The sequence below is a fragment of the Apteryx mantelli genome, chromosome 34 (assembly GCF_036417845.1).
Source record: "Apteryx mantelli isolate bAptMan1 chromosome 34, bAptMan1.hap1, whole genome shotgun sequence".
NCBI lineage: Eukaryota > Metazoa > Chordata > Aves > Apterygiformes > Apterygidae > Apteryx > Apteryx mantelli.
In genome coordinates, this window is record NC_090011.1 from 1,337,312 (window position 1) to 1,361,149 (window position 23,838).

A 23,838-nucleotide genomic window follows, 5' to 3' on the forward strand; every position below is an offset into this window, starting at 1 on the left:
TCTCCTTAAATGCAGCCATTTATAGCAGGGGGTCTCAACCTGTAAGCTGAATCCTCCTTAAGGTTAATCAAGATTAAGCCATCTTCAGGATTCTGCTTCCAATCGGGATGTGGTCCACCTGGCGCTGTTTGATATTTCCATGGTGAGCAGTGGTTAGAACAGTTCTTGAGCTGCAAGAGGTTCAGCGTCTGGCTCAGGGAGTTGGGAGCTGAATGAGCTCTTCTCTAGGGAATGGTTATTGCACAACCATCATGGGGCTGCCTCCTATGAGAATTCTGGTGACCTCTCCTCTTGACATGGGACATCCTGAAAGGGATTTGGGACCATTACTTTAAAAAGAAGAGAGTCTGTCATTGGAACAAAGAGTAGGATTTCTCTCACCTGCCTTCACATGTCAGAGTTAACTGTTTATACCCACATTAGGATTATGGGATAGAAATGGGCACTTCTAAGACAAGGTTGACCTCTCCTGTTTCCAGCACCTACTTTATGATGTGATGATATGCACCACAGAGGGCCTGCTTCTTTCCATTGGCTGCAGAAAGGGTGTAGGTGAAAAACTCTGAGGAAGTTTTCTGTAGCGCAGGAATCAAAAGTCCCATGAAATCACTCTTACTGAAGTCACAGGCATTACTTTGTTCCTTAGGATTAAACAAAGGAATAAAACACTGTTCCTTGTGGGCAGGTGACCTGAATGCAACGGTCAAGAGCCATGCTGTAATGAATCACAAGGAAGGTTGTCTCCAAAAGTCTTCAGAAGCTGAATTACAAGGGCCTTCTTCCAGTCTGGTAACCCAACATGAAAGGATGACTCAGAGTCAGAACATCATCAGCAAACCGATTTCTCAAAAAGCAGAAAAAAACAAGGAAACATTGGTCAAACTGGACCTCACCAACAGCAGTAAGCAACAAGAACTTGAAAAGCCTCTGAAAATGAAACTGCCAGTATCACAAATAAAAGAGGTGTATTGGTCAGAGGAAGAAGCAAAAAGAAAGGAAACTTTAGGTAAAGGGAGACATTGATGTGATTGATATGGTTTTGGTTGCCCCCTTCTTCCTTTTCTTTTTTTTAATGTAAGAAAAATGCCTAGGGTAGAAAATGGGTGCATAAGGGCTGGATGCCCTATTTTGTATTAAGAATTTGTTAGATAATGAATAGAAAGGAACATGAAATAATGAATAGAAAGGAACATGAAATGTTGACTGGTATGGTGAAGGCATTTCTTGAGGTGAAAGATACATGGACTTTGAGCCTCTGGGGACAGTATCACATCACAGTAGTAGCCCTAGTGTTTTCCTTGGAAAGGCATACTTGTGACCTGAAATGAGATATTCCTACAAGCACTGTGAAGTGGCTTTTCTTTTGTATCCAGTATAAAAGAAGGCATGAATTCCTGGTGTAAAACTTTCCCTTCTCAAAGATGAATCTGGAAATCACTTATTTAGAACTGGAATTGTCACAGAGATCGTTTAAGCAAGACAAAACATAGGCTTTGAGGGAATGTGTATGTCAAAAATTCGGAGTGTTCAAATCTGATACAGGGACTACAAAATGCAGCTTTGCTGAATGCAGAGGAAAAGCTTTTGAGATCAGTGTATTATCACAGAGCAATGTTTCACTTTTTAATTTTTATTTCAATAAGAATAGAGAGAAACAAAGTAATCTAGTTCCTTTCTTCTTCTTGTTTATATGTCACAAAGAATAAAATGCCACTAACTGAAGTTGAAATGGTGGCAGCACAACTAAGCACATAGAAATGGTAGTACACTTCAGCCATAAAGGTGAAAGCAGCATCTACATGGGAATGTAGTTTTGAGCTAGACATACTTGATTATTTGAATGATCAGCTGGTGACTATTTTTTTGCATGCTAATTTGGTGGTGTTTGGCTTGCAATTGCAATTGTTTGCATTTGTTAACCTGTTCTGTTTCCAAGAGTAAATCATATTTGCTAAGAACTTGTTAAGCATTTAGCTCTCCAACCCCTTGAATTCATTAAGTGAGAGCTAGAATAATCCATCTTCAGAGGGACAGAAAACAGCTTGCTGACCCACTGAAAACTGAGGAATTCAGCTAGATTTTTTTTTAAATTATTAGGGGGAGAAAATTAAAAAAAAAACTCTCTAAGTATTATGCAAGTATATCGAGCAAGATGGTTTCTTCTTCTTCTCTTCCCCCTGGGAAACAAAAGCACCTCTTCTCTGACATGTCAAATTAGCAGAAGAAATCTAGTATGTTGTTCTTTCAATGTTAGAAATTAATATGGAAGAACACATGAAGCAGCTGATCAGATTGAGTGAGAAGGAGATAAAGACTTTATTGAATCAGGAGATAGAAAGTGTCCAAAAGTATTTAACAACTGAGCTGCAAAATGAGCTGCAACAGTTGGAATTGCTTCTGGAAAACAAACTTCATGGGATGCAGACTATGGCAGAAATCAGCATCTTGGAGAGGTAACTGGAATATCTTGCAAACCAGGGTAAGGACAGCATTTCAATATTTCTCTCCAGCATTTGTGTGCATGGGAGGAATAGCAGCAGGTTGTGCTTTCTGAGCTTGTATGGAAACCACCATTCATTTGGAAAGAGACGGGGGAAGGAGAAACACAGTAACGTGACTCTTCTGTTTCTTTCCAGATTGAAAGGAGGAGTGTATCACTCCCTTTTATAAAGATCTTTATGAAGCAGGTCTGAATTTGCAAACTGAAATTCAGACCACGTTTAATGATAGATATGTTGATATAGGCACTACAGAATGTAAATAAAGGGATGCCTTAAAAAGAAGGGCACAGATGAGCAACTGAGAGGGGAAGCATATGATCTAAATGTAGCATCAGATCAGCTACAGTACCTTGTCTTGCCTCCAGAGGAAACAGCATGAAGTTTAATTAGTAAAGTTACCATGTCATCTAGCTTCCAGGAAACTTCAAATAGTTAATGTTTTGGAGAAATCATAGGAATGGATTCAACTCCTTTTTAATTAAAACACAGAGGTATTAATTATCCTTTGTGACCAAATGAATTGTTTGTTAAGCACTGTATTCATTCATGTCTTTCCCAAGCTCTAATAATTGAATTTTGTGTGTGTTCAGTTGGCACATCACACTGGTTGCCTTTTGAGAATGGTATTCACAAACTTCTGATCTAATGCTGTCGTTCTCCCCTTTATTTGCAAAACATATTTCTAATCACTAGTAATAATCAGAGGGTTACACACTGTTAAGCATGTTTTCTTATTTACTCTAGGAAAGGAGATGGAAGAATGCCTGAAGGCTGAGATTAGATCCAGTCAAGAGGAAATGAAGGCTTCATTGGACCAGCAGCTTATAAGTATCCAACAACATCTAGAAAAGCAGTTCCAAGGTCCTCTTTCAGAGTTGAAAACAGAGGTGAAGGCAGCTGTCAACAGTTTGACCTCCCTCAGAAAAACTGTTGTCTGTGGATTTGGAAAGCAAAAAGGAGCTCTAGCAGATGCGCAGCAAATGAGTAGAGACCAGCAGAATCAATTGGAAGATCATTTAGCAAAATATGCTCTGGGTTGGAGATAAACCAGGGACTGGGCCCTCAGTGGGGAAAACTAGATAACTAGAAAGTGTAGGTAGGAGACGACATCTTTTGAAAGTTTCATCTCCTGTCCCGCTGAAGCCTTTATGACAGAGGTCAGACTGTTCTGTTCTAGAGGTATAGATGAGACCTCTAGTATTCAGTTCTACCTAAGCCGAGATATCAAATTACCTTTATGAGCTGAAACTTAAACTTAAGTGGAAGTTGTGTCTCCACAGATCAAACAAAATGAACAAACAGGCAAACAAAACTCAGCTAAAACCAACAAACTTCTGCATAGGCATTTGCACTGAACTTTCTTTTCCTTCTAAGAATCACATAACCGAAAGCACCCGGAAGAGCTCCTCCCTTTTTGGACACCTATGTGCCTCTCTCCTGCTAGCCAAATAGGTCCTCTCCACTTTTGAAAGAACTGAAAAACAAGCTGTGTGTAAATCCTAGCTTATCAATTAGCAGATAATCAGAGCCCCTTTAATATTAAACCACAAATGCTTCTGCTGCCTGCCTTACGCACAGTAGTCTAGTGAAAGCACTTGTGTAGGCTAAAGAAGTTAGCTAGGAATTCAAGAATAAATAATAAAACCTAAAGTTGACCCCTTGAAACCAAGTCTGCCTAGCTTGTGAGGGATACCTTCCAGTTGCAAAGGAATGAACCATGTGTTTAGTTCCTTCTCCCAAGCTCGTGTTTATATTTTCCTATAGGCATATATGGCGGGTGTATACATATCCCTATCCCTGTATACCCTAGAACCTACTTGATGATCAGGCTTAGCTACAGAATGAGCATCAAGAACACATACAAAAAACTCACTTTGCTAAATGTGAGTGTGCATACTCCTTCAGGGACTTCAATGGGGGCAGATGGTTAAAGACACCAGCCTCCTATCTGATCTGAGGAGGGAAGTCAGGTATGACTTCCAAGGCTATAGTTACTCCATTTGAGAGACTGAATAACACGAAGCAGTCCTACTCAAAATATCGACAAAGGACCTGACTAATGTCAAATGACAATATCTTACTGTTGTGTCATGACTGGAAAATATCCTTCCACATCCATCTTACATGTTTAATTACACTGCTGCTTATCTAGAAAACATTCACATTACTGTGTTCATCATCACTATCAGTTGGAATTGCTGCTGGTTTTCCACCAGGGCTCTGTTCCCATGATCAATGTCATGGCATGCCTACTAGATCACTTCCAGGATCCCTACTCCCAGGTACCCTGGACCAAGGAGAACGGGCACAGGTCTGCGAGGCTTTATTCTGAGGAGCTGCAGCACAGTCCTTGCCAGTGCTTCCCAAAACAAGCAAGCCGTACTAAAAATGTTTAACTTAAAGGCCTATGATAAGAAGTGGTGGGTTCTGTGAGTATCCAGAAAAAGTAGTTCCCAACAGCTGCCAGGCAAAATTTAACCCTGCTACAGGGTACAGATCACATGATCTATATCCCATAACAACCTAACATCAATTAAGGCTAATTAAAATGCTGAGCATTTTATTATGTAATGGCTTTTGTGTCCTGTGGAATTCAGTAAAATTGTCTTTACAAGTTTGCCTATGCAACTCCAAAGACCCTGAAACTCAAAGTTTTTATGTGTGACTTTGTATTTTAATGAAAACTGCTAATACTGTGCAATTCAGAACAAAGCCAGGAGCAGCCTCCACAGGGGCTTGCGTCGCTCCACTCAGCAGCTGCCTTTCAGCTCATGCCCTCACCCTTGCCTGAGCTATCTTGTAGCCATGCCCATGTCTGGTCATGTACCTCGCTGATTTGCACCCTCAGACTTGACTTCCCAGTTTGATCTTGTTCATGTGTCCACTTCCTCTGCCTGCCTTGTTATTACGCTCAGCACCCGGCTCCCCTTCACTTTCAGAGCAGCCCCTTGCTCCTCCCTAACAACTGCTCTCAGGATTGCACACAGCTGGAATCTGTGCCTGGAGTTCACTCCCTTCAAGGAGGAGGGCACAAGCAGGTGTAATTTCTTGGAACAGAGTTTATTGTTGGGACTTTCCCAGAGTGGTACAAATGCTTCAGCCAGTTAGGCAACAGCGGTGTGCTAAAGGTTCAACCCCGTCTTTTATGAGCACTCTTTCTTGGAACTGCGTAAAGTCCAGTGACCCTGAACACTGCTTGCCCATAACTCTGTGCCATTGTGCTGTAAGTGAAACCCAGCTCTTCTCTGGAGAAACAGGATGGGAAGTGACTTCTCCCAAGGTATGTGATTGCATTTCTCCATCTATTCCCTTTGATTCTTTAGGAGTTCATAGCTCTGCCACTCTGTTGCAAGGGGAAAACATCCTGAAGATGGGTAGTTGCCTTGGTTTCGTATGTTCTTGCTTCACGTGACCGGTTTATCGGGAGACACTTCATAGACAACAGAAATCTCATCACTGTGGCATGTCACATGGCGGGACATGATTCCCTTCACTCTAGGGTAGATGTTGATGCCAAAACTCAAGGGGTGGCACCACCTCTATCCCTGCACACCGACATTTCAGTGTCCAAGATGGGGGTGATCTACGTGTGCTGGGTGTCTAGGTTCACCTTACGGTTTGCGTGAAGCTAGCAAAGATGTGCAGTGAGGGGTTTAGACCACCTCGAAGGAGATGCGGGCTTTTGTTGGTTTCTCTTCGGGGTGTCTCTCCCTCCCTTTGGTTAAGCTGCCTTCCTTGGCTGCTCCTCTCTGCCCTCCTCTCAGGGTTCTTCCCAGAGCTGTTCTTCAGCAAGCATGAAGCATGAAGAGGGTGCTTTTATAGCTGCCTTTTCATTGATATACATATGAACTTAAGTGTTTATTCATGTGCATGCATGACACATTTCCATTGTTCTTCACATCCTGTGAAGTTTCTCAAGCTGTGTCCTCTGGGATTGGATTGCCTTCTGGGACTGGATTGCTTTACAGTTCAGGCTTTGGAAGTGCTCTTTTGAAATGCCTCCCCACACCAACATACACCACACAGACACAGAGGCACACACAGACCTTTTTATGGCTGTTGGGAGCACAGCTAAGATGACAAGCAGGCAGCAAAGGGCAACTCAGCTGAGTCAAGAGAAAGAGGCATGAACAACAGAGCAGAAGAGGTAGGAGTGCCTTGAGCAGAACTCCTTCCCCGTAACAAGCAGAGCGGTTAGCATTTCTCACTTCTCATGCGAGCTCCACATCCCTTCTCTGCAAGATCTTGTCAGACCTGGCAGGCGTCTCTGTGGGAAAGCCTCGTAAAGCAACTGCAGTTGCCTCAGATAAGCCTGAGTGTCTTCAGCCATCAGGTCTCATTCCTGGCTTGGTGAGTGGACAGTTGTGCCATGGAAATTCATGCTGGAAGAGCTCTGAGGTGGGTTTCACATGGGCTCATCAGAGCCTTGGGAGAACAACTTCTCGTGTTGGTAGAGGAAGAAAGAGAGGCTCCATTGTCACACTCATCAGAGCACCTCTTTAGGCTGCTGCTCTGAACCTCCAGCTGGAGATGCCTTTCTCTATTGACTCTGAAGAAACCGTGGTCCAGTCAGCTTCTAGGAGTGGAGTTAATCTCACAGAGTTTCCACGTGGACAAGGTGTCCATCACTCCGTCCCTGCATAGATGTGCTCGGGGATGGGTGCAGGGAACAGCAGCCAGCTGGGCTGTGAGTTGCACTAACAGTGGAGAGGCAAGTAAGAAGGCACTCGGCCTAGGTGACAGGAAACCTGTAGCTAGCAGCCACACGGAGAGCAAGGCCTTGGGGTCTTCAGCACCCAGCAGTCCTTCTGCACAGACACAAGGCAAGGGAAAGGTCTTAACTAAGCTTCCTCTTATTCTCCTCCTTCTCTGGTCATATGAACACAATGTCCAGGACACCAGGACCCTCCACAGGACTTCCAAAGACAGAGAAATATCTTTAAACGTGCAAATAAGTGTGCTGCATGCACTTCCTGTTGCGTGCAGTCAGTTACATGTGAAAAGCGCTGGAGTGTCTGGAGAAGTCCAATTTTGGTTTTATGGTGTTTGGGAAGGGCGTCAGAGGAAAGCCCTGCACTGGGACAAAGCACACAGTCCTAGCAATACTAGGGCTACTCCTAATCGTACACAATTAGAAGGCAGCTGTTAGCTTAGTAGTTAACTTAGACGGTTTCTAATGCAAACAGAGGAGTATGGTAAAAGAGCTTGACCTTTGCCAGGGTCCTGAGAGCAGTCAGCCACAGCGCTGACTGTATCCCTGATCCTTATGGCTCTATTCACTGTTTACTCACTGGAGATACTTCCATCACTACAACCTCTGCATTGTGGTGGGGTGGCTCATTTGACCAAGCATGAGGATAGCATTTAGAGCAGAGATTACGGATCCCCAGGTCGGGCCAACTAGTGCCATTGGCAGCATTGTGGTGGTCTAGCCTGGCCTCCAAATGCCATGCCAGAAGGACACGGATCTGCAGCGGGTCCTGTGTCACCCCTGCCAGCCCGGTGTGAAGATCTCAGATACCCTGTCCCTTTGGTTCTTTTCCTTTGCTTTTTGCATTCCAGAAGGTCCACCCCATGTAAGCACTCTACAAAATGTTGAGAGAGCTCAGAATTACGTGGAGGTTCTCTCTAATGCTGATGGACTGTGACAGTACAGTGTAGACGTCTGCGATGCACTCTGTGCGAGAGTCGTGAGCTCAAATAGGAAAAGAACATGCAGTACTGCAGATCTCAGTAGGGACTTCTGGGTACAGGAGAGCATTTGAAGTTGGGCTGGGTAGGCTAAGAAGCAGTGTGCACTCGGGGAGCTAGGCCTTTGTGTCTTTTGAAGTCAAAAGCCCTTTCGGCAGGAGGGCAGGGAAAGGGAAACAACCTAATGAAGCTTCCTCTTTTGCCTTCCTTTCCTATGTGACAGAATGACCAGAAGGCGAGGAGGCTATATCACATGTCAAACAATGCATAGATTACTTTGAGGGTCTGAGTAAGTATTCTGGGTCCCATTCCAATCGGCTGGGTTGCTTGTGCTCAAGCTGGGTGCTTTGGGGTGGGATATCTCATTCCAGAGGAAAACATGGCCTGTGGAGGCCTGTCCCCCTGAGGCCCATACCAACAGCTCCCCTTAGAGTCAACAGCAGAAAGCATGCCCCACATGATGGTGGCATTCATCTCTTCAGTAGGGCACATGACTTTGGTGTCAGGCTGGGCATGCTCTCGTGGCCTGCACTGCTCTCCATGGCCAATGGAAGGCCTGCAAAAGTCGGGCTCACATGTTGAAGTTGAAGGTGAAGCGGGCCACTCACGCTGTTGCCCTGCCCTCCTGCACCACAAAGGAATAGAATGGTCCTCACATGCTGTAGCAGTGCGGGCTGTCACGCTGCCCAGGCTGAGAAAGGACACCTTGGACTGAGTGCACTCCTGTCCTCCTGATGAGCTAAGGAGATCCATTCTCCTGTCGTTGCTCATTGAAGTGGCACGGCTGGAGGTGAACATCAGTCACCTCCTTTGGGAAGGCTTGCCAATGAGCATGCCCTGTCCTCAGCATTAGGGTCCCTCCTGTGGCCAGCAAAAAAGGCGGGCTGCAAACCAGGTGGCTGTGGCTAAGGGCTTACCAGCCAAACAGGGAAGGGGGAAGTGGCCAGAGACAGCTCAGGGACACCACTCAGAGGACATTGCACGGGAAGGAGGGCCAGATGTCAGCCGTAACGGAGAACATTCCCCTCTGCAAGGAGGAAGGGTGGACTCACATGAGAGAGCCCCAAGTCTCCGCTCACAGCAGACCTATGGGGAAAGAAGATCAGAAAGACAGAGAAAACGTAAGTAATGGTGACTGTAGTTCTTTCAACAAGGTCTGTCATTCGCCTCAGCTGGCTGCATACCACAGCCATGAAAAGAGCGAGAATTGCTTGAGCAAGAAGAGTATCACAGAGCAGATCTTCTAGCAGCTAAGCAGTGAAGTGACTTCATTGGGAAGAAGGGAACTTCATGAAAGCTTTCTCCCCTCCTCCCCCATGAAGTTCAAAGTTCGCCCTTCTGCCTGCAGTTGCCCATCACAACATGCTGCACTAAGAGGAGGACCCACGTTTGGATGGGCTATTCTTGCAGGCATTTCTCTAGTCTTGTGCATGACTGCCAAGGCTGCCTGCATGCTTCCGTCTTTGCTCACCAGACGATGTTCACGCTCTTCACGCTCGTCCACCAGTCCCAAGCAGCAGGCATCCCTGCCACTTTATTTCCTGGTGCCCAGCAACACCTTCCTGACTCCCCTGTTGAGTTGTGCAATCAACAAGGAGCCCCTGGTGGGGGAGGGGACAGATATGGTGTGGCATGCTGCTAGTAGTGATCTGTGTACATAGCACTAATGTGAGAAGGGAGCTCACCTGAGACTTTCACCCTTTTTATCCTGAAGATGACAAAACAGGAAGAGGTGGACCACCACCCAAAGAGGAAGAGGGGAAGCCTCTGAGCACAGACGAGCGCTGGGAAGACCTCTGTTCAAAGGAGACAGGACTGGCATGGCAAAGAAGTCAGATGCCACGCTGTTTCCTCTAAGCAAAGTTTGGTGATAGAGAGCAATAGGAAGCTTTCCCTGCAAGTTCAAAGTACAGAGGAAGCTTTGAAGAAACTAAAGGGGTCTTCTAGAGTGATTTGCAGCACCTGAGAAAGGGCATACGACAGAAAGGAGGCCCTGGTCCGAGGAGAGCTTTGGAAGAAGCTGACTGGCTAAAATCCGAAATATCAAACTCTTCTTGTCAGTGGTGAATGCTTAAAGCAGAAGAGGCAAAAAAAAAAAAAAAAAAAAGGTACAGCAACCAAAATCAAAGCGCAGGTCCTGTGCCAATGATCAATTGCTTGTGGGGTTGTTTAGCATTTGGCGGGAAATAAGGTTTATATGAGGGCAGTCTTTTCCTCTGCAGCACCATACATCTTCATGCATGGCCACGTGTCCCCTCATAGCTCTATGTGATCTTAAGTCACTGCAAGCCTTAAGCATTTAAAGCTATAGCCTAACAAGAGTTCAGTGCGACTTAGGGTCTAAGTCCACATTTACAGACCATGAGCAGTCCTTCATGCAGCTCCTAAGGAAGCCTGTGGGCACTCAAACACTTAAGGCACATTATTTTTTAAATGTTAGAGCTCCCAGGTCACTCAAAGTTATATCTCTGGATGCATGCAGAGCCGGAAGCACAAGCTCCTTGGAATTTTAAGGTGGAAAAAAAAAAAAAAAAGCCATGTGTCTCCGTGAGCTATTGGGGTAGGTAGGTTCATGCAGTGCTTTATAGGCTTTCAGCATGAAATGTTCCCAGTACCTCAGGCACACGTTGTTTATCATGCAATGCCCTAATTCCCTGTGCATTCAGCAAGCAAATAGAAACACATACATCCCTCCTATTCATATTTTCTCTTTTCCTTTTTCAGCCTCACTGAAGAGCATGGCTTTCAAACGTAAGTCTATGACCGTTTCACAAGGAGGGGGAAGAGGATGGGGAGGAAAAAGAAAAGCAGGGGTAACAGCCAGAAAAGCCATTGCAGTGACAGAAAAAGGGATGAATCAGAACCCATTCACCAGCTGAAAAGAAACAAATGCTTTAGCATGATTTCACTGCAAACAGAGAGAGAGTGATTTTTAGCCTGGGTCCTTTCATATGGGATGCCACAATGAGACTTGTAGAAGCATGCTGTCTGCTAGAATGCTTCTCTGCCTCTCTGTGTGCCTGCCTCTCTACCCTTCCAAGTGTTCCTTGTAAGACTGACAGGAGTAGTCACCTGGAAAGAAGAGGAGGACTGTATTCGTGCCTGGATGTGGGCAAAGGCTGAAGCATGACGTTGGCTTTGCGTCTTCTGGCATCAGACCGTTCCAGAGACATTTGGGCTTTACTAGTTCTGCTGCTAAGGGACACATGCTTTTGGCTAATTGTCTGTTTCACTTGTGCTGCCTCTCCTTCATCTCCTTTTCCTCCTGCTTTCTTTGCATCAGCTTAACAACAGCTCTTTGCCTCTTCCTGTTCATTACTCGGGGGTCAGCTCTTCAGGTTCTCCTAGTTTTTAATGCCAGCAAACCACCAGTGTTAGTTCATGTCCAGAGGGATATGAGAGTGTCAGGGGAGATGCGAGACAACAGCATGCAAAACACCTCACCTCTCTGATGAAGCTGCAAGGTCACAGATATCATATCCAGCAGGGGAACACTGTCTATAGCTCCTACTGTTGTGGGTCAGATCAAAGGTCTGGCTACAGAATAGTACCTTAGGTGCTAAGGAAACCTTTCCCAGGTCTGTAGAACACGCTGGATGGAGATGGGCGAACAGGGAGCCTAAACACAGCGAAGTATCAAAGGTGATAGACTGAGAAAAGCTTTTACCAAGCGATCCAGAGGGGAAAATCTAGGTTTGCACTATTCAGTTAGAGATACAGGGACTCACACTTTTTTAACATGTTCTTTTCAAGTCTTTGGAGGTGTTCCTTTCCATGAATGGGAAAAAAATTGTGCCATGATTGCTGGAGGAATTGCTGCTATTTCCTGTGTCACATCGTTTCTCCTTTGGAAACGTGCAGGTGAGGCTCTCTGCAATTAAAAGGCCTCCTTTCCCCAAGCAAAGAAAATTGTTTTTCTCAAAGAGACTATTCATCCAAACACGGAAAAGAAAGACCCAGCCAGACAAATTTTGGAGCAAAGTGCTTCTATACATGGCCCAGGAACATGTTGCCCTGAGGATCACTAGAGAAGATGCCATTCTTCACCCAAAACAGCTGAAGCTTAAATGTGTGCATGAAATCCATCCCCAGGCAGGCTGAGAGAACACTTCTCCTTTGTTTTGCCAAAGCTACGTCCAAAGCCGCGGGGTTTCTTGGGGCAGGCAAGGAACCCATAGTTGTGAGCAGGAGTGGAGCTGCTGCCCCTGTGCAGGCTGCCCAGCGGAGGTCTTCCTCTTTAGCCGCAGCCTGCCTGGCAGGCTTGCCTGAGGAACAGGAGCATGTGGGCGGCAGGCAGAGAGGGATGGAAGGCAGACCCAGAATGAGGGGTGGGTGAAAGAAGGAAGAAAGGAAGGAAGAAGGTGAGGAGAGCAGGAAGTGATAAGCAGGGCAAGAAGGAGGGAGGGAAACCACTAAGGCTGAGTGGAAGAGAAGGGAAGGGTGGAGGTGTGGCAGGGCATCAGGGCATGAGGAAGGGCTTGCAGAAGGCAGGCTGGAGGGAGGGATGGATGGGTGATAGGACGGAAGGAAGGGTGGAAAGAAGAACAGAATGAAGAATGGAAGGAAGGAGGGAAGCAAGCAAGCAAGGAAGCTAGGAAAAAGCATGAAGGAAGGAAGGATTTAAAAAGGTTTTGTATGGATTGAGGGAAGGCGGGAGAAGGGGATTAGACGGGCTAAAGACGGGAATGACAGAGAGGAGAAACTGAGAGCAGGAGCACTCTGAATGCTCCTGTGAGCACCCTTGAGCTCGTGTGGTCTCTCTGCCTCAGCTAGGGCATGCACAGCGGTGGCCTTTGTTTAGCTGTGTGAGCCCAGGTGCCAAGGGTCTTCCCCAGCCAGGGCTGCACAGCAGCACAGTGCTGGACTAGGTGCCGAAGGCTGCCGCCTTCTCCCGAGAATCATAACCCTACCAGGGTACTCCTGAGCGCTTTGTGCAATCCCTCCCCCTGCAGTTTGTAATGGCCCTTCCGCTTTCTTTTGCAGGGCAACTGCAAGCACAGCTAGGTGAGTGCTTCCTGGCGTGTGAGAGAGGCTCCTTGTTGCTGGAGGGGAAGGTGGGAATGGGGAGCACTGTGTGTCCGTGGGGCCAGCCCTTGGCCCTGCCAGCCAGGAAGGAAGCCTGCTGCTTGCCTCCCAAGGTGTCCCTTGCCCGCCTGCCCTCTGCTGCCGCGATGGCCCTTGTGGGCTGGAGTGAGCAGGCAGCAGGAAAGGAGGAGGGAAGGAAGTGTATGAGGTGGACTGTCAGGGCAGGGCAGGGCTGAAGGGTGGAAATGAGGAAGGTAGGATGGAGGGAAGGCGATTAGGTGGTGGATCAGTGGAAGGGAGGTAAGTGGGAAGGAAGGAAGGGGAGAAGGAAGAGGGGTGGGAGGAATGAAGGGAAAGAAGGAGGAGAAAGGTCCATCAGCCTTGAAGGAAGGGAGGAATAGAGGATGGAAGGGGGAAGCACAGATATGAGAGAATGGAGGAAGGGAGGGCAGTAGGCATATGAAGTTTCCTGTGAAGAAAAGGGAGCCCGTGTGAGCTCTCTTTGGCCTGGGTGGCTCTCCACAGCGGTGTCCTTTGCTTGGCTGTGGGACCCCAGCCGCCAAGGGGTTTCCCAGGGCAGGTGCCAGCATAGACGTGGACTAGTCGATGGAGGCTGTCATCTTGTGTAGGGTATTAAAAGCTTTGAGGAGTGCTTCCCCAGTGCATCATGTAACCCGAGCACCAGCAGTTTCTAACCGCCCTTCTCCTTTCCTGTGCAGCGCACCTTCAAGGACAGATAGGTGAGTGCCCTCGAGCATGTGAGAGAGGTTCCTTGTCCAATGAGCAAAGATGGGCATGGGGAGATCCTTGTGTCCATAGGCAAAGCCCTTCTTCCCGCTAGCCAGAAACAGAGCCTGCTACTTGCAAGGTGTCCCTTGTTTGGCGCCCTTTGACGCCAGCTGCCAAGGGCTTTCCCAGGGCAGGTCTTGGTGTCAGCACAGACCTGGACTAGTCAGTGGAGGCGGTTGTCTTCCCACGGCAATCAAAAACTTACCATGGTGCCCATTGCAGTGCTTTCTTCATTGTGCCTGTGCTTCAGGCTGGGCACTGTTGCCTGATGGCGAGGGTCTGCAAAGGGTGAGAGGAGCCCCTGGGGACCCCAGACTGGGCGGGCAGAAGAGGTGCTGTTCTACTGAAGGGCATCCCTCATGGAGCCAGGCTGTACTCTTCCCAGCTCGGGGAGAACAAAGCAACAGCTCTCCCCAAGAACATCACAGCTGCAGACGAGCACTTCCTTGCTAACTGCCTCTGCCTTTGTGTTGTAGAACGGCTGCAGGAGGAAAAGGGTAAGTTCCCTCCGATGCCTGAGAAATTCCCCTTGCAGAGAGACAGCGAGTGTCCTTGCAAGAGGGCCCTGCCGCTGTCCATAGGCCTCCTAAGTGGGAGGCCAGAAACACTGCCATTCGTCAGAAGGCTCTCTCACCAAAACACTGACACCTCTCTCTCTCTCTCTCTCTCTCTCTCTCTCTCTCTCTCCTTTCCACTTCCCTTTGCCTTTTACAGACCGACTGCTGAAAGAACACAGTAAGTGACCTTTGCTTTCTGGTACTTCTTTGGCAACCATGACCTGCTGAGACCTCCTTGGGGTACCTGCTCAGCTCACGAAAGCCTCCTGGCCTCCGCCAGTTGTGCAGGGACACATGGTGTTGTGATAATCAAGGCCCTGTGGAAAGGGAAGGCCAGGACGTCAAAGGATCTCTTTGGGCCCAAGGCTGAGAGGTTGCTCCTGGAGTCCCCGGGGTGCAGAACGCGGACTGGGAAGAGAGCTGCAATGAGGAGAAGGGAGAAGTCAGCAAGGGCCTGTGTGGGGAGCCGTGGCGGGCTCTGAGCGCAGTGGCCTGTCTTTGCTAAGTGCCTTTTCCCTTCCTTTTGTAGCTCAGGTGAAAGAAGAAAAAGGTAAGTGGTCTGCGCTGCCTGGGACATGGGCCTTGTGGAGAGGTCCCGTGGCGAGAGGGAGTTGCTGGTGTCCAAAGCCGCGGGGCTTCTTGGGGCAGGCAAGGAGCCCCTTGTTGTGAGCAGGAGTGGAGCTGCTGCCCCTGTGCAGGCTGCCCAGCAGAGGTCTTCCTCTTTAGCTGCAGCCTGCCCGGCGGGCTTGCCTGAGGAACAGGAGCATGTGGGAGGCAGGCAGAGAGGGCCAGAAGGCAGACCTGGAATGAGGCGTGAGCAAAGGAAGCAAGGAAGAAGGTGAGGAGAGCAGGAAGCGATAAGCAGGGCCAGAAGGAGGGAAGGAAGCCACTAAGGCTGAGCGGAAGAGAAGGGAATGGTGGAGGTGTGGCAGGGCATCAGGGCATGAGGAAGGGCTTGCAGAAGGCAGGCTGGAGGGAGGGATGGATGGGTGATAGGACGGAAGGAAGGGTGGAAAGAAGAACAGAATGAAGAATGGAAGGAAGGAGGGAAGCAAGCAAGCAAGGAAGCTAGGAAAAAGCATGAAGGAAGGAAGGATTTAAAAAGGTTTTGTATGGATTGAGGGAAGGCGGGAGAAGGGGATTAGACGGGCTAAAGACGGGAATGACAGAGAGGAGAAACTGAGAGCAGGAGCACTCTGAATGCTCCTGTGAGCACCCTTGAGCTCATGTGGTCTCTCTGCCTCAGGTAGGGCATCCACAGCGGTGGCCTTTGTTTAGCTGTGTGAGCCCAGGTGCTGAGGGTCTTCCCAGGGCAGGGCTGCACAGCAGCACAGTGCTGGACTAGGTGCCGAAGGCTGCCGCCTTCTCCCGAGAATCATAACCCTAGCAGGGTAGTCCCGGAGTGCTTTGTGCAATCCCTCCCCCAGCAGTTTGTAACAGGCCTTCTGCTTTCTTTTGCAGGGCGACTGCAAGCACAGCTAGGTGAGTGCTTGCTGGCGTGTGAGAGAGGCTCCTTGTTGCTGGAGGGGAAGGTGGGAATGGGGAGCACTGTGTGTCCGTGGGGCCAGCCCTTGGCCCTGCCAGCCAGGAAGGAAGCCTGCTGCTTGCCTCCCAAGGTGTCCCTTGCCCGCCTGCCCTCTGCTGCCGCGATGGCCCTTGTGGGCTGGAGTGAGCAGGCAGCAGGAAAGGAGGAGGGAAGGAAGTGTATGAGGTGGACTGTCAGGGCAGGGCAGGGCTGAAGGGTGGAAATGAGGAAGGTAGGATGGAGGGAAGGCGATTAGGTGGTGGATCAGTGGAAGGGAGGTAAGTGGGAAGGAAGGAAGGGGAGAAGGAAGAGGGGTGGGAGGAATGAAGGGAAAGAAGGAGGAGAAAGGTCCATCAGCCTTGAAGGAAGGGAGGAATAGAGGATGGAAGGGGGAAGCACAGATATGAGAGAATGGAGGAAGGGAGGGCAGTAGGCATATGAAGTTTCCTGTGAAGAAAAGGGAGCCCGTGTGAGCTCTCTTTGGCCTGGGTGGCTCTCCACAGCGGTGTCCTTTGCTTGGCTGTGGGACCCCAGCCGCCAAGGGGTTTCCCAGGGCAGGTGCCAGCATAGACGTGGACTAGTCGATGGAGGCTGTCATCTTGTGTAGGGTATTAAAAGCTTTGAGGAGTGCTTCCCCAGTGCATCATGTAACCCGAGCACCAGCAGTTTCTAACCGCCCTTCTCCTTTCCTGTGCAGCGCACCTTCAAGGACAGATAGGTGAGTGCCCTCGAGCATGTGAGAGAGGTTCCTTGTCCAATGAGCAAAGATGGGCATGGGGAGATCCTTGTGTCCATAGGCAAAGCCCTTCTTCCCGCTAGCCAGAAACAGAGCCTGCTACTTGCAAGGTGTCCCTTGTTTGGCGCCCTTTGACGCCAGCTGCCAAGGGCTTTCCCAGGGCAGGTCTTGGTGTCAGCACAGACCTGGACTAGTCAGTGGAGGCGGTTGTCTTCCCACGGCAATCAAAAACTTACCATGGTGCCCATTGCAGTGCTTTCTTCATTGTGCCTGTGCTTCAGGCTGGGCACTGTTGCCTGATGGCGAGGGTCTGCAAAGGGTGAGAGGAGCCCCTGGGGACCCCAGACTGGGCGGGCAGAAGAGGTGCTGTTCTACTGAAGGGCATCCCTCATGGAGCCAGGCTGTACTCTTCCCAGCTCGGGGAGAACAAAGCAACAGCTCTCCCCAAGAACATCACAGCTGCAGACGAGCACTTCCTTGCTAACTGCCTCTGCCTTTGTGTTGTAGAACGGCTGCAGGAGGAAAAGGGTAAGTTCCCTCCGATGCCTGAGAAATTCCCCTTGCAGAGAGACAGCGAGTGTCCTTGCAAGAGGGCCCTGCCGCTGTCCATAGGCCTCCTAAGTGGGAGGCCAGAAACACTGCCATTCGTCAGAAGGCTCTCTCACCAAAACACTGACACCTCTCTCTCTCTCTCTCTCTCTCTCTCTCTCTCTCTCTCCTTTCCACTTCCCTTTGCCTTTTACAGACCGACTGCTGAAAGAACACAGTAAGTGACCTTTGCTTTCTGGTACTTCTTTGGCAACCATGACCTGCTGAGACCTCCTTGGGGTACCTGCTCAGCTCACGAAAGCCTCCTGGCCTCCGCCAGTTGTGCAGGGACACATGGTGTTGTGATAATCAAGGCCCTGTGGAAAGGGAAGGCCAGGACGTCAAAGGATCTCTTTGGGCCCAAGGCTGAGAGGTTGCTCCTGGAGTCCCCGGGGTGCAGAACGCGGACTGGGAAGAGAGCTGCAATGAGGAGAAGGGAGAAGTCAGCAAGGGCCTGTGTGGGGAGCCGTGGCGGGCTCTGAGCGCAGTGGCCTGTCTTTGCTAAGTGCCTTTTCCCTTCCTTTTGTAGCTCAGGTGAAAGAAGAAAAAGGTAAGTGGTCTGCGCTGCCTGGGACATGGGCCTTGTGGAGAGGTCCCGTGGCGAGAGGGAGTTGCTGGTGTCCAAAGCCGCGGGGCTTCTTGGGGCAGGCAAGGAGCCCCTTGTTGTGAGCAGGAGTGGAGCTGCTGCCCCTGTGCAGGCTGCCCAGCAGAGGTCTTCCTCTTTAGCTGCAGCCTGCCCGGCGGGCTTGCCTGAGGAACAGGAGCATGTGGGAGGCAGGCAGAGAGGGCCAGAAGGCAGACCTGGAATGAGGCGTGAGCAAAGGAAGCAAGGAAGAAGGTGAGGAGAGCAGGAAGCGATAAGCAGGGCCAGAAGGAGGGAAGGAAGCCACTAAGGCTGAGCGGAAGAGAAGGGAATGGTGGAGGTGTGGCAGGGCATCAGGGCATGAGGAAGGGCTTGCAGAAGGCAGGCTGGAGGGAGGGATGGATGGGTGATAGGACGGAAGGAAGGGTGGAAAGAAGAACAGAATGAAGAATGGAAGGAAGGAGGGAAGCAAGCAAGCAAGGAAGCTAGGAAAAAGCATGAAGGAAGGAAGGATTTAAAAAGGTTTTGTATGGATTGAGGGAAGGCGGGAGAAGGGGATTAGACGGGCTAAAGACGGGAATGACAGAGAGGAGAAACTGAGAGCAGGAGCACTCTGAATGCTCCTGTGAGCACCCTTGAGCTCATGTGGTCTCTCTGCCTCAGGTAGGGCATCCACAGCGGTGGCCTTTGTTTAGCTGTGTGAGCCCAGGTGCTGAGGGTCTTCCCAGGGCAGGGCTGCACAGCAGCACAGTGCTGGACTAGGTGCCGAAGGCTGCCGCCTTCTCCCGAGAATCATAACCCTAGCAGGGTAGTCCCGGAGTGCTTTGTGCAATCCCTCCCCCAGCAGTTTGTAACAGGCCTTCTGCTTTCTTTTGCAGGGCGACTGCAAGCACAGCTAGGTGAGTGCTTGCTGGCGTGTGAGAGAGGCTCCTTGTTGCTGGAGGGGAAGGTGGGAATGGGGAGCACTGTGTGTCCGTGGGGCCAGCCCTTGGCCCTGCCAGCCAGGAAGGAAGCCTGCTGCTTGCCTCCCAAGGTGTCCCTTGCCCGCCTGCCCTCTGCTGCCGCGATGGCCCTTGTGGGCTGGAGTGAGCAGGCAGCAGGAAAGGAGGAGGGAAGGAAGTGTATGAGGTGGACTGTCAGGGCAGGGCAGGGCTGAAGGGTGGAAATGAGGAAGGTAGGATGGAGGGAAGGCGATTAGGTGGTGGATCAGTGGAAGGGAGGTAAGTGGGAAGGAAGGAAGGGGAGAAGGAAGAGGGGTGGGAGGAATGAAGGGAAAGAAGGAGGAGAAAGGTCCATCAGCCTTGAAGGAAGGGAGGAATAGAGGATGGAAGGGGGAAGCACAGATATGAGAGAATGGAGGAAGGGAGGGCAGTAGGCATATGAAGTTTCCTGTGAAGAAAAGGGAGCCCGTGTGAGCTCTCTTTGGCCTGGGTGGCTCTCCACAGCGGTGTCCTTTGCTTGGCTGTGGGACCCCAGCCGCCAAGGGGTTTCCCAGGGCAGGTGCCAGCATAGACGTGGACTAGTCGATGGAGGCTGTCATCTTGTGTAGGGTATTAAAAGCTTTGAGGAGTGCTTCCCCAGTGCATCATGTAACCCGAGCACCAGCAGTTTCTAACCGCCCTTCTCCTTTCCTGTGCAGCGCACCTTCAAGGACAGATAGGTGAGTGCCCTCGAGCATGTGAGAGAGGTTCCTTGTCCAATGAGCAAAGATGGGCATGGGGAGATCCTTGTGTCCATAGGCAAAGCCCTTCTTCCCGCTAGCCAGAAACAGAGCCTGCTACTTGCAAGGTGTCCCTTGTTTGGCGCCCTTTGACGCCAGCTGCCAAGGGCTTTCCCAGGGCAGGTCTTGGTGTCAGCACAGACCTGGACTAGTCAGTGGAGGCGGTTGTCTTCCCACGGCAATCAAAAACTTACCATGGTGCCCATTGCAGTGCTTTCTTCATTGTGCCTGTGCTTCAGGCTGGGCACTGTTGCCTGATGGCGAGGGTCTGCAAAGGGTGAGAGGAGCCCCTGGGGACCCCAGACTGGGCGGGCAGAAGAGGTGCTGTTCTACTGAAGGGCATCCCTCATGGAGCCAGGCTGTACTCTTCCCAGCTCGGGGAGAACAAAGCAACAGCTCTCCCCAAGAACATCACAGCTGCAGACGAGCACTTCCTTGCTAACTGCCTCTGCCTTTGTGTTGTAGAACGGCTGCAGGAGGAAAAGGGTAAGTTCCCTCCGATGCCTGAGAAATTCCCCTTGCAGAGAGACAGCGAGTGTCCTTGCAAGAGGGCCCTGCCGCTGTCCATAGGCCTCCTAAGTGGGAGGCCAGAAACACTGCCATTCGTCAGAAGGCTCTCTCACCAAAACACTGACACCTCTCTCTCTCTCTCTCTCTCTCTCTCTCTCTCTCTCTCTCTCTCTCTCTCTCCTTTCCACTTCCCTTTGCCTTTTACAGACCGACTGCTGAAAGAACACAGTAAGTGACCTTTGCTTTCTGGTACTTCTTTGGCAACCATGACCTGCTGAGACCTCCTTGGGGTACCTGCTCAGCTCACGAAAGCCTCCTGGCCTCCGCCAGTTGTGCAGGGACACATGGTGTTGTGATAATCAAGGCCCTGTGGAAAGGGAAGGCCAGGACGTCAAAGGATCTCTTTGGGCCCAAGGCTGAGAGGTTGCTCCTGGAGTCCCCGGGGTGCAGAACGCGGACTGGGAAGAGAGCTGCAATGAGGAGAAGGGAGAAGTCAGCAAGGGCCTGTGTGGGGAGCCGTGGCGGGCTCTGAGCGCAGTGGCCTGTCTTTGCTAAGTGCCTTTTCCCTTCCTTTTGTAGCTCAGGTGAAAGAAGAAAAAGGTAAGTGGTCTGCGCTGCCTGGGACATGGGCCTTGTGGAGAGGTCCCGTGGCGAGAGGGAGTTGCTGGCGTCCAAAGCCGCGGGGCTTCTTGGGGCAGGCAAGGAGCCCCTTGTTGTGAGCAGGAGTGGAGCTGCTGCCCCTGTGCAGGCTGCCCAGCAGAGGTCTTCCGCTTTAGCTGCAGCCTGCCCGGCGGGCTTGCCTGAGGAACAGGAGCATGTGGGAGGCAGGCAGAGAGGGCCAGAAGGCAGACCTGGAATGAGGCGTGAGCAAAGGAAGCAAGGAAGAAGGTGAGGAGAGCAGGAAGCGATAAGCAGGGCCAGAAGGAGGGAAGGAAGCCACTAAGGCTGAGCGGAAGAGAAGGGAATGGTGGAGGTGTGGCAGGGCATCAGGGCATGAGGAAGGGCTTGCAGAAGGCAGGCTGGAGGGAGGGATGGATGGGTGATAGGACGGAAGGAAGGGTGGAAAGAAGAACAGAATGAAGAATGGAAGGAAGGAGGGAAGCAAGCAAGCAAGGAAGCTAGGAAAAAGCATGAAGGAAGGAAGGATTTAAAAAGGTTTTGTATGGATTGAGGGAAGGCGGGAGAAGGGGATTAGACGGGCTAAAGACGGGAATGACAGAGAGGAGAAACTGAGAGCAGGAGCACTCTGAATGCTCCTGTGAGCACCCTTGAGCTCATGTGGTCTCTCTGCCTCAGGTAGGGCATCCACAGCGGTGGCCTTTGTTTAGCTGTGTGAGCCCAGGTGCTGAGGGTCTTCCCAGGGCAGGGCTGCACAGCAGCACAGTGCTGGACTAGGTGCCGAAGGCTGCCGCCTTCTCCCGAGAATCATAACCCTAGCAGGGTACTCCTGAGCGCTTTGTGCAATCCCTCCCCCTGCAGTTTGTAATGGCCCTTCCGCTTTCTTTTGCAGGGCAACTGCAAGCACAGCTAGGTGAGTGCTTGCTGGCGTGTGAGAGAGGCTCCTTGTTGCTGGAGGGGAAGGTGGGAATGGGGAGCACTGTGTGTCCGTGGGGCCAGCCCTTGGCCCTGCCAGCCAGGAAGGAAGCCTGCTGCTTGCCTCCCAAGGTGTCCCTTGCCCGCCTGCCCTCTGCTGCCGCGATGGCCCTTGTGGGCTGGAGTGAGCAGGCAGCAGGAAAGGAGGAGGGAAGGAAGTGTATGAGGTGGACTGTCAGGGCAGGGCAGGGCTGAAGGGTGGAAATGAGGAAGGTAGGATGGAGGGAAGGCGATTAGGTGGTGGATCAGTGGAAGGGAGGTAAGTGGGAAGGAAGGAAGGGGAGAAGGAAGAGGGGTGGGAGGAATGAAGGGAAAGAAGGAGGAGAAAGGTCCATCAGCCTTGAAGGAAGGGAGGAATAGAGGATGGAAGGGGGAAGCACAGATATGAGAGAATGGAGGAAGGGAGGGCAGTAGGCATATGAAGTTTCCTGTGAAGAAAAGGGAGCCCGTGTGAGCTCTCTTTGGCCTGGGTGGCTCTCCACAGCGGTGTCCTTTGCTTGGCTGTGGGACCCCAGCCGCCAAGGGGTTTCCCAGGGCAGGTGCCAGCATAGACGTGGACTAGTCGATGGAGGCTGTCATCTTGTGTAGGGTATTAAAAGCTTTGAGGAGTGCTTCCCCAGTGCATCATGTAACCCGAGCACCAGCAGTTTCTAACCGCCCTTCTCCTTTCCTGTGCAGCGCACCTTCAAGGACAGATAGGTGAGTGCCCTCGAGCATGTGAGAGAGGTTCCTTGTCCAATGAGCAAAGATGGGCATGGGGAGATCCTTGTGTCCATAGGCAAAGCCCTTCTTCCCGCTAGCCAGAAACAGAGCCTGCTACTTGCAAGGTGTCCCTTGTTTGGCGCCCTTTGACGCCAGCTGCCAAGGGCTTTCCCAGGGCAGGTCTTGGTGTCAGCACAGACCTGGACTAGTCAGTGGAGGCGGTTGTCTTCCCACGGCAATCAAAAACTTACCATGGTGCCCATTGCAGTGCTTTCTTCATTGTGCCTGTGCTTCAGGCTGGGCACTGTTGCCTGATGGCGAGGGTCTGCAAAGGGTGAGAGGAGCCCCTGGGGACCCCAGACTGGGCGGGCAGAAGAGGTGCTGTTCTACTGAAGGGCATCCCTCATGGAGCCAGGCTGTACTCTTCCCAGCTCGGGGAGAACAAAGCAACAGCTCTCCCCAAGAACATCACAGCTGCAGACGAGCACTTCCTTGCTAACTGCCTCTGCCTTTGCGTTGTAGAACGGCTGCAGGAGGAAAAGGGTAAGTTCCCTCCGATGCCTGAGAAATTCCCCTTGCAGAGAGACAGCGAGTGTCCTTGCAAGAGGGCCCTGCCGCTGTCCATAGGCCTCCTAAGTGGGAGGCCAGAAACACTGCCATTCGTCAGAAGGCTCTCTCACCAAAACACTGACACCTCTCTCTCTCTCTCTCTCTCTCTCTCTCTCTCTCTCTCTCTCTCTCTCCTTTCCACTTCCCTTTGCCTTTTACAGACCGACTGCTGAAAGAACACAGTAAGTGACCTTTGCTTTCTGGTACTTCTTTGGCAACCATGACCTGCTGAGACCTCCTTGGGGTACCTGCTCAGCTCACGAAAGCCTCCTGGCCTCCGCCAGTTGTGCAGGGACACATGGTGTTGTGATAATCAAGGCCCTGTGGAAAGGGAAGGCCAGGACGTCAAAGGATCTCTTTGGGCCCAAGGCTGAGAGGTTGCTCCTGGAGTCCCCGGGGTGCAGAACGCGGACTGGGAAGAGAGCTGCAATGAGGAGAAGGGAGAAGTCAGCAAGGGCCTGTGTGGGGAGCCGTGGCGGGCTCTGAGCGCAGTGGCCTGTCTTTGCTAAGTGCCTTTTCCCTTCCTTTTGTAGCTCAGGTGAAAGAAGAAAAAGGTAAGTGGTCTGCGCTGCCTGGGACATGGGCCTTGTGGAGAGGTCCCGTGGCGAGAGGGAGTTGCTGGTGTCCAAAGCCGCGGGGCTTCTTGGGGCAGGCAAGGAGCCCCTTGTTGTGAGCAGGAGTGGAGCTGCTGCCCCTGTGCAGGCTGCCC

The 23,838-nt window shown here is 50.9% G+C and overlaps 1 protein-coding gene across 1 annotated transcript in view; it reads left to right on the forward strand.

Moving 5' to 3' along the window:
• Positions 1-807: 807 nt before the first annotated feature.
• LOC136994874 (E3 ubiquitin-protein ligase TRIM39-like) overlaps positions 808-23,838 on the forward strand; it is a 31,345-nt gene continuing 8,314 nt past the window's right edge. Inside the window, exons 1-12 of the mRNA XM_067314270.1 lie at positions 808-1,006; positions 3,246-3,536; positions 13,937-13,957; positions 14,483-14,503; positions 16,025-16,045; positions 16,786-16,806; positions 17,332-17,352; positions 18,874-18,894; positions 19,635-19,655; positions 20,181-20,201; positions 22,497-22,517; positions 23,043-23,063. Coding sequence (XP_067170371.1) covers positions 808-1,006; positions 3,246-3,536; positions 13,937-13,957; positions 14,483-14,503; positions 16,025-16,045; positions 16,786-16,806; positions 17,332-17,352; positions 18,874-18,894; positions 19,635-19,655; positions 20,181-20,201; positions 22,497-22,517; positions 23,043-23,063 — 700 coding nt within the window. The remainder of the gene's footprint in view (positions 1,007-3,245; positions 3,537-13,936; positions 13,958-14,482; positions 14,504-16,024; positions 16,046-16,785; positions 16,807-17,331; positions 17,353-18,873; positions 18,895-19,634; positions 19,656-20,180; positions 20,202-22,496; positions 22,518-23,042; positions 23,064-23,838) is intronic.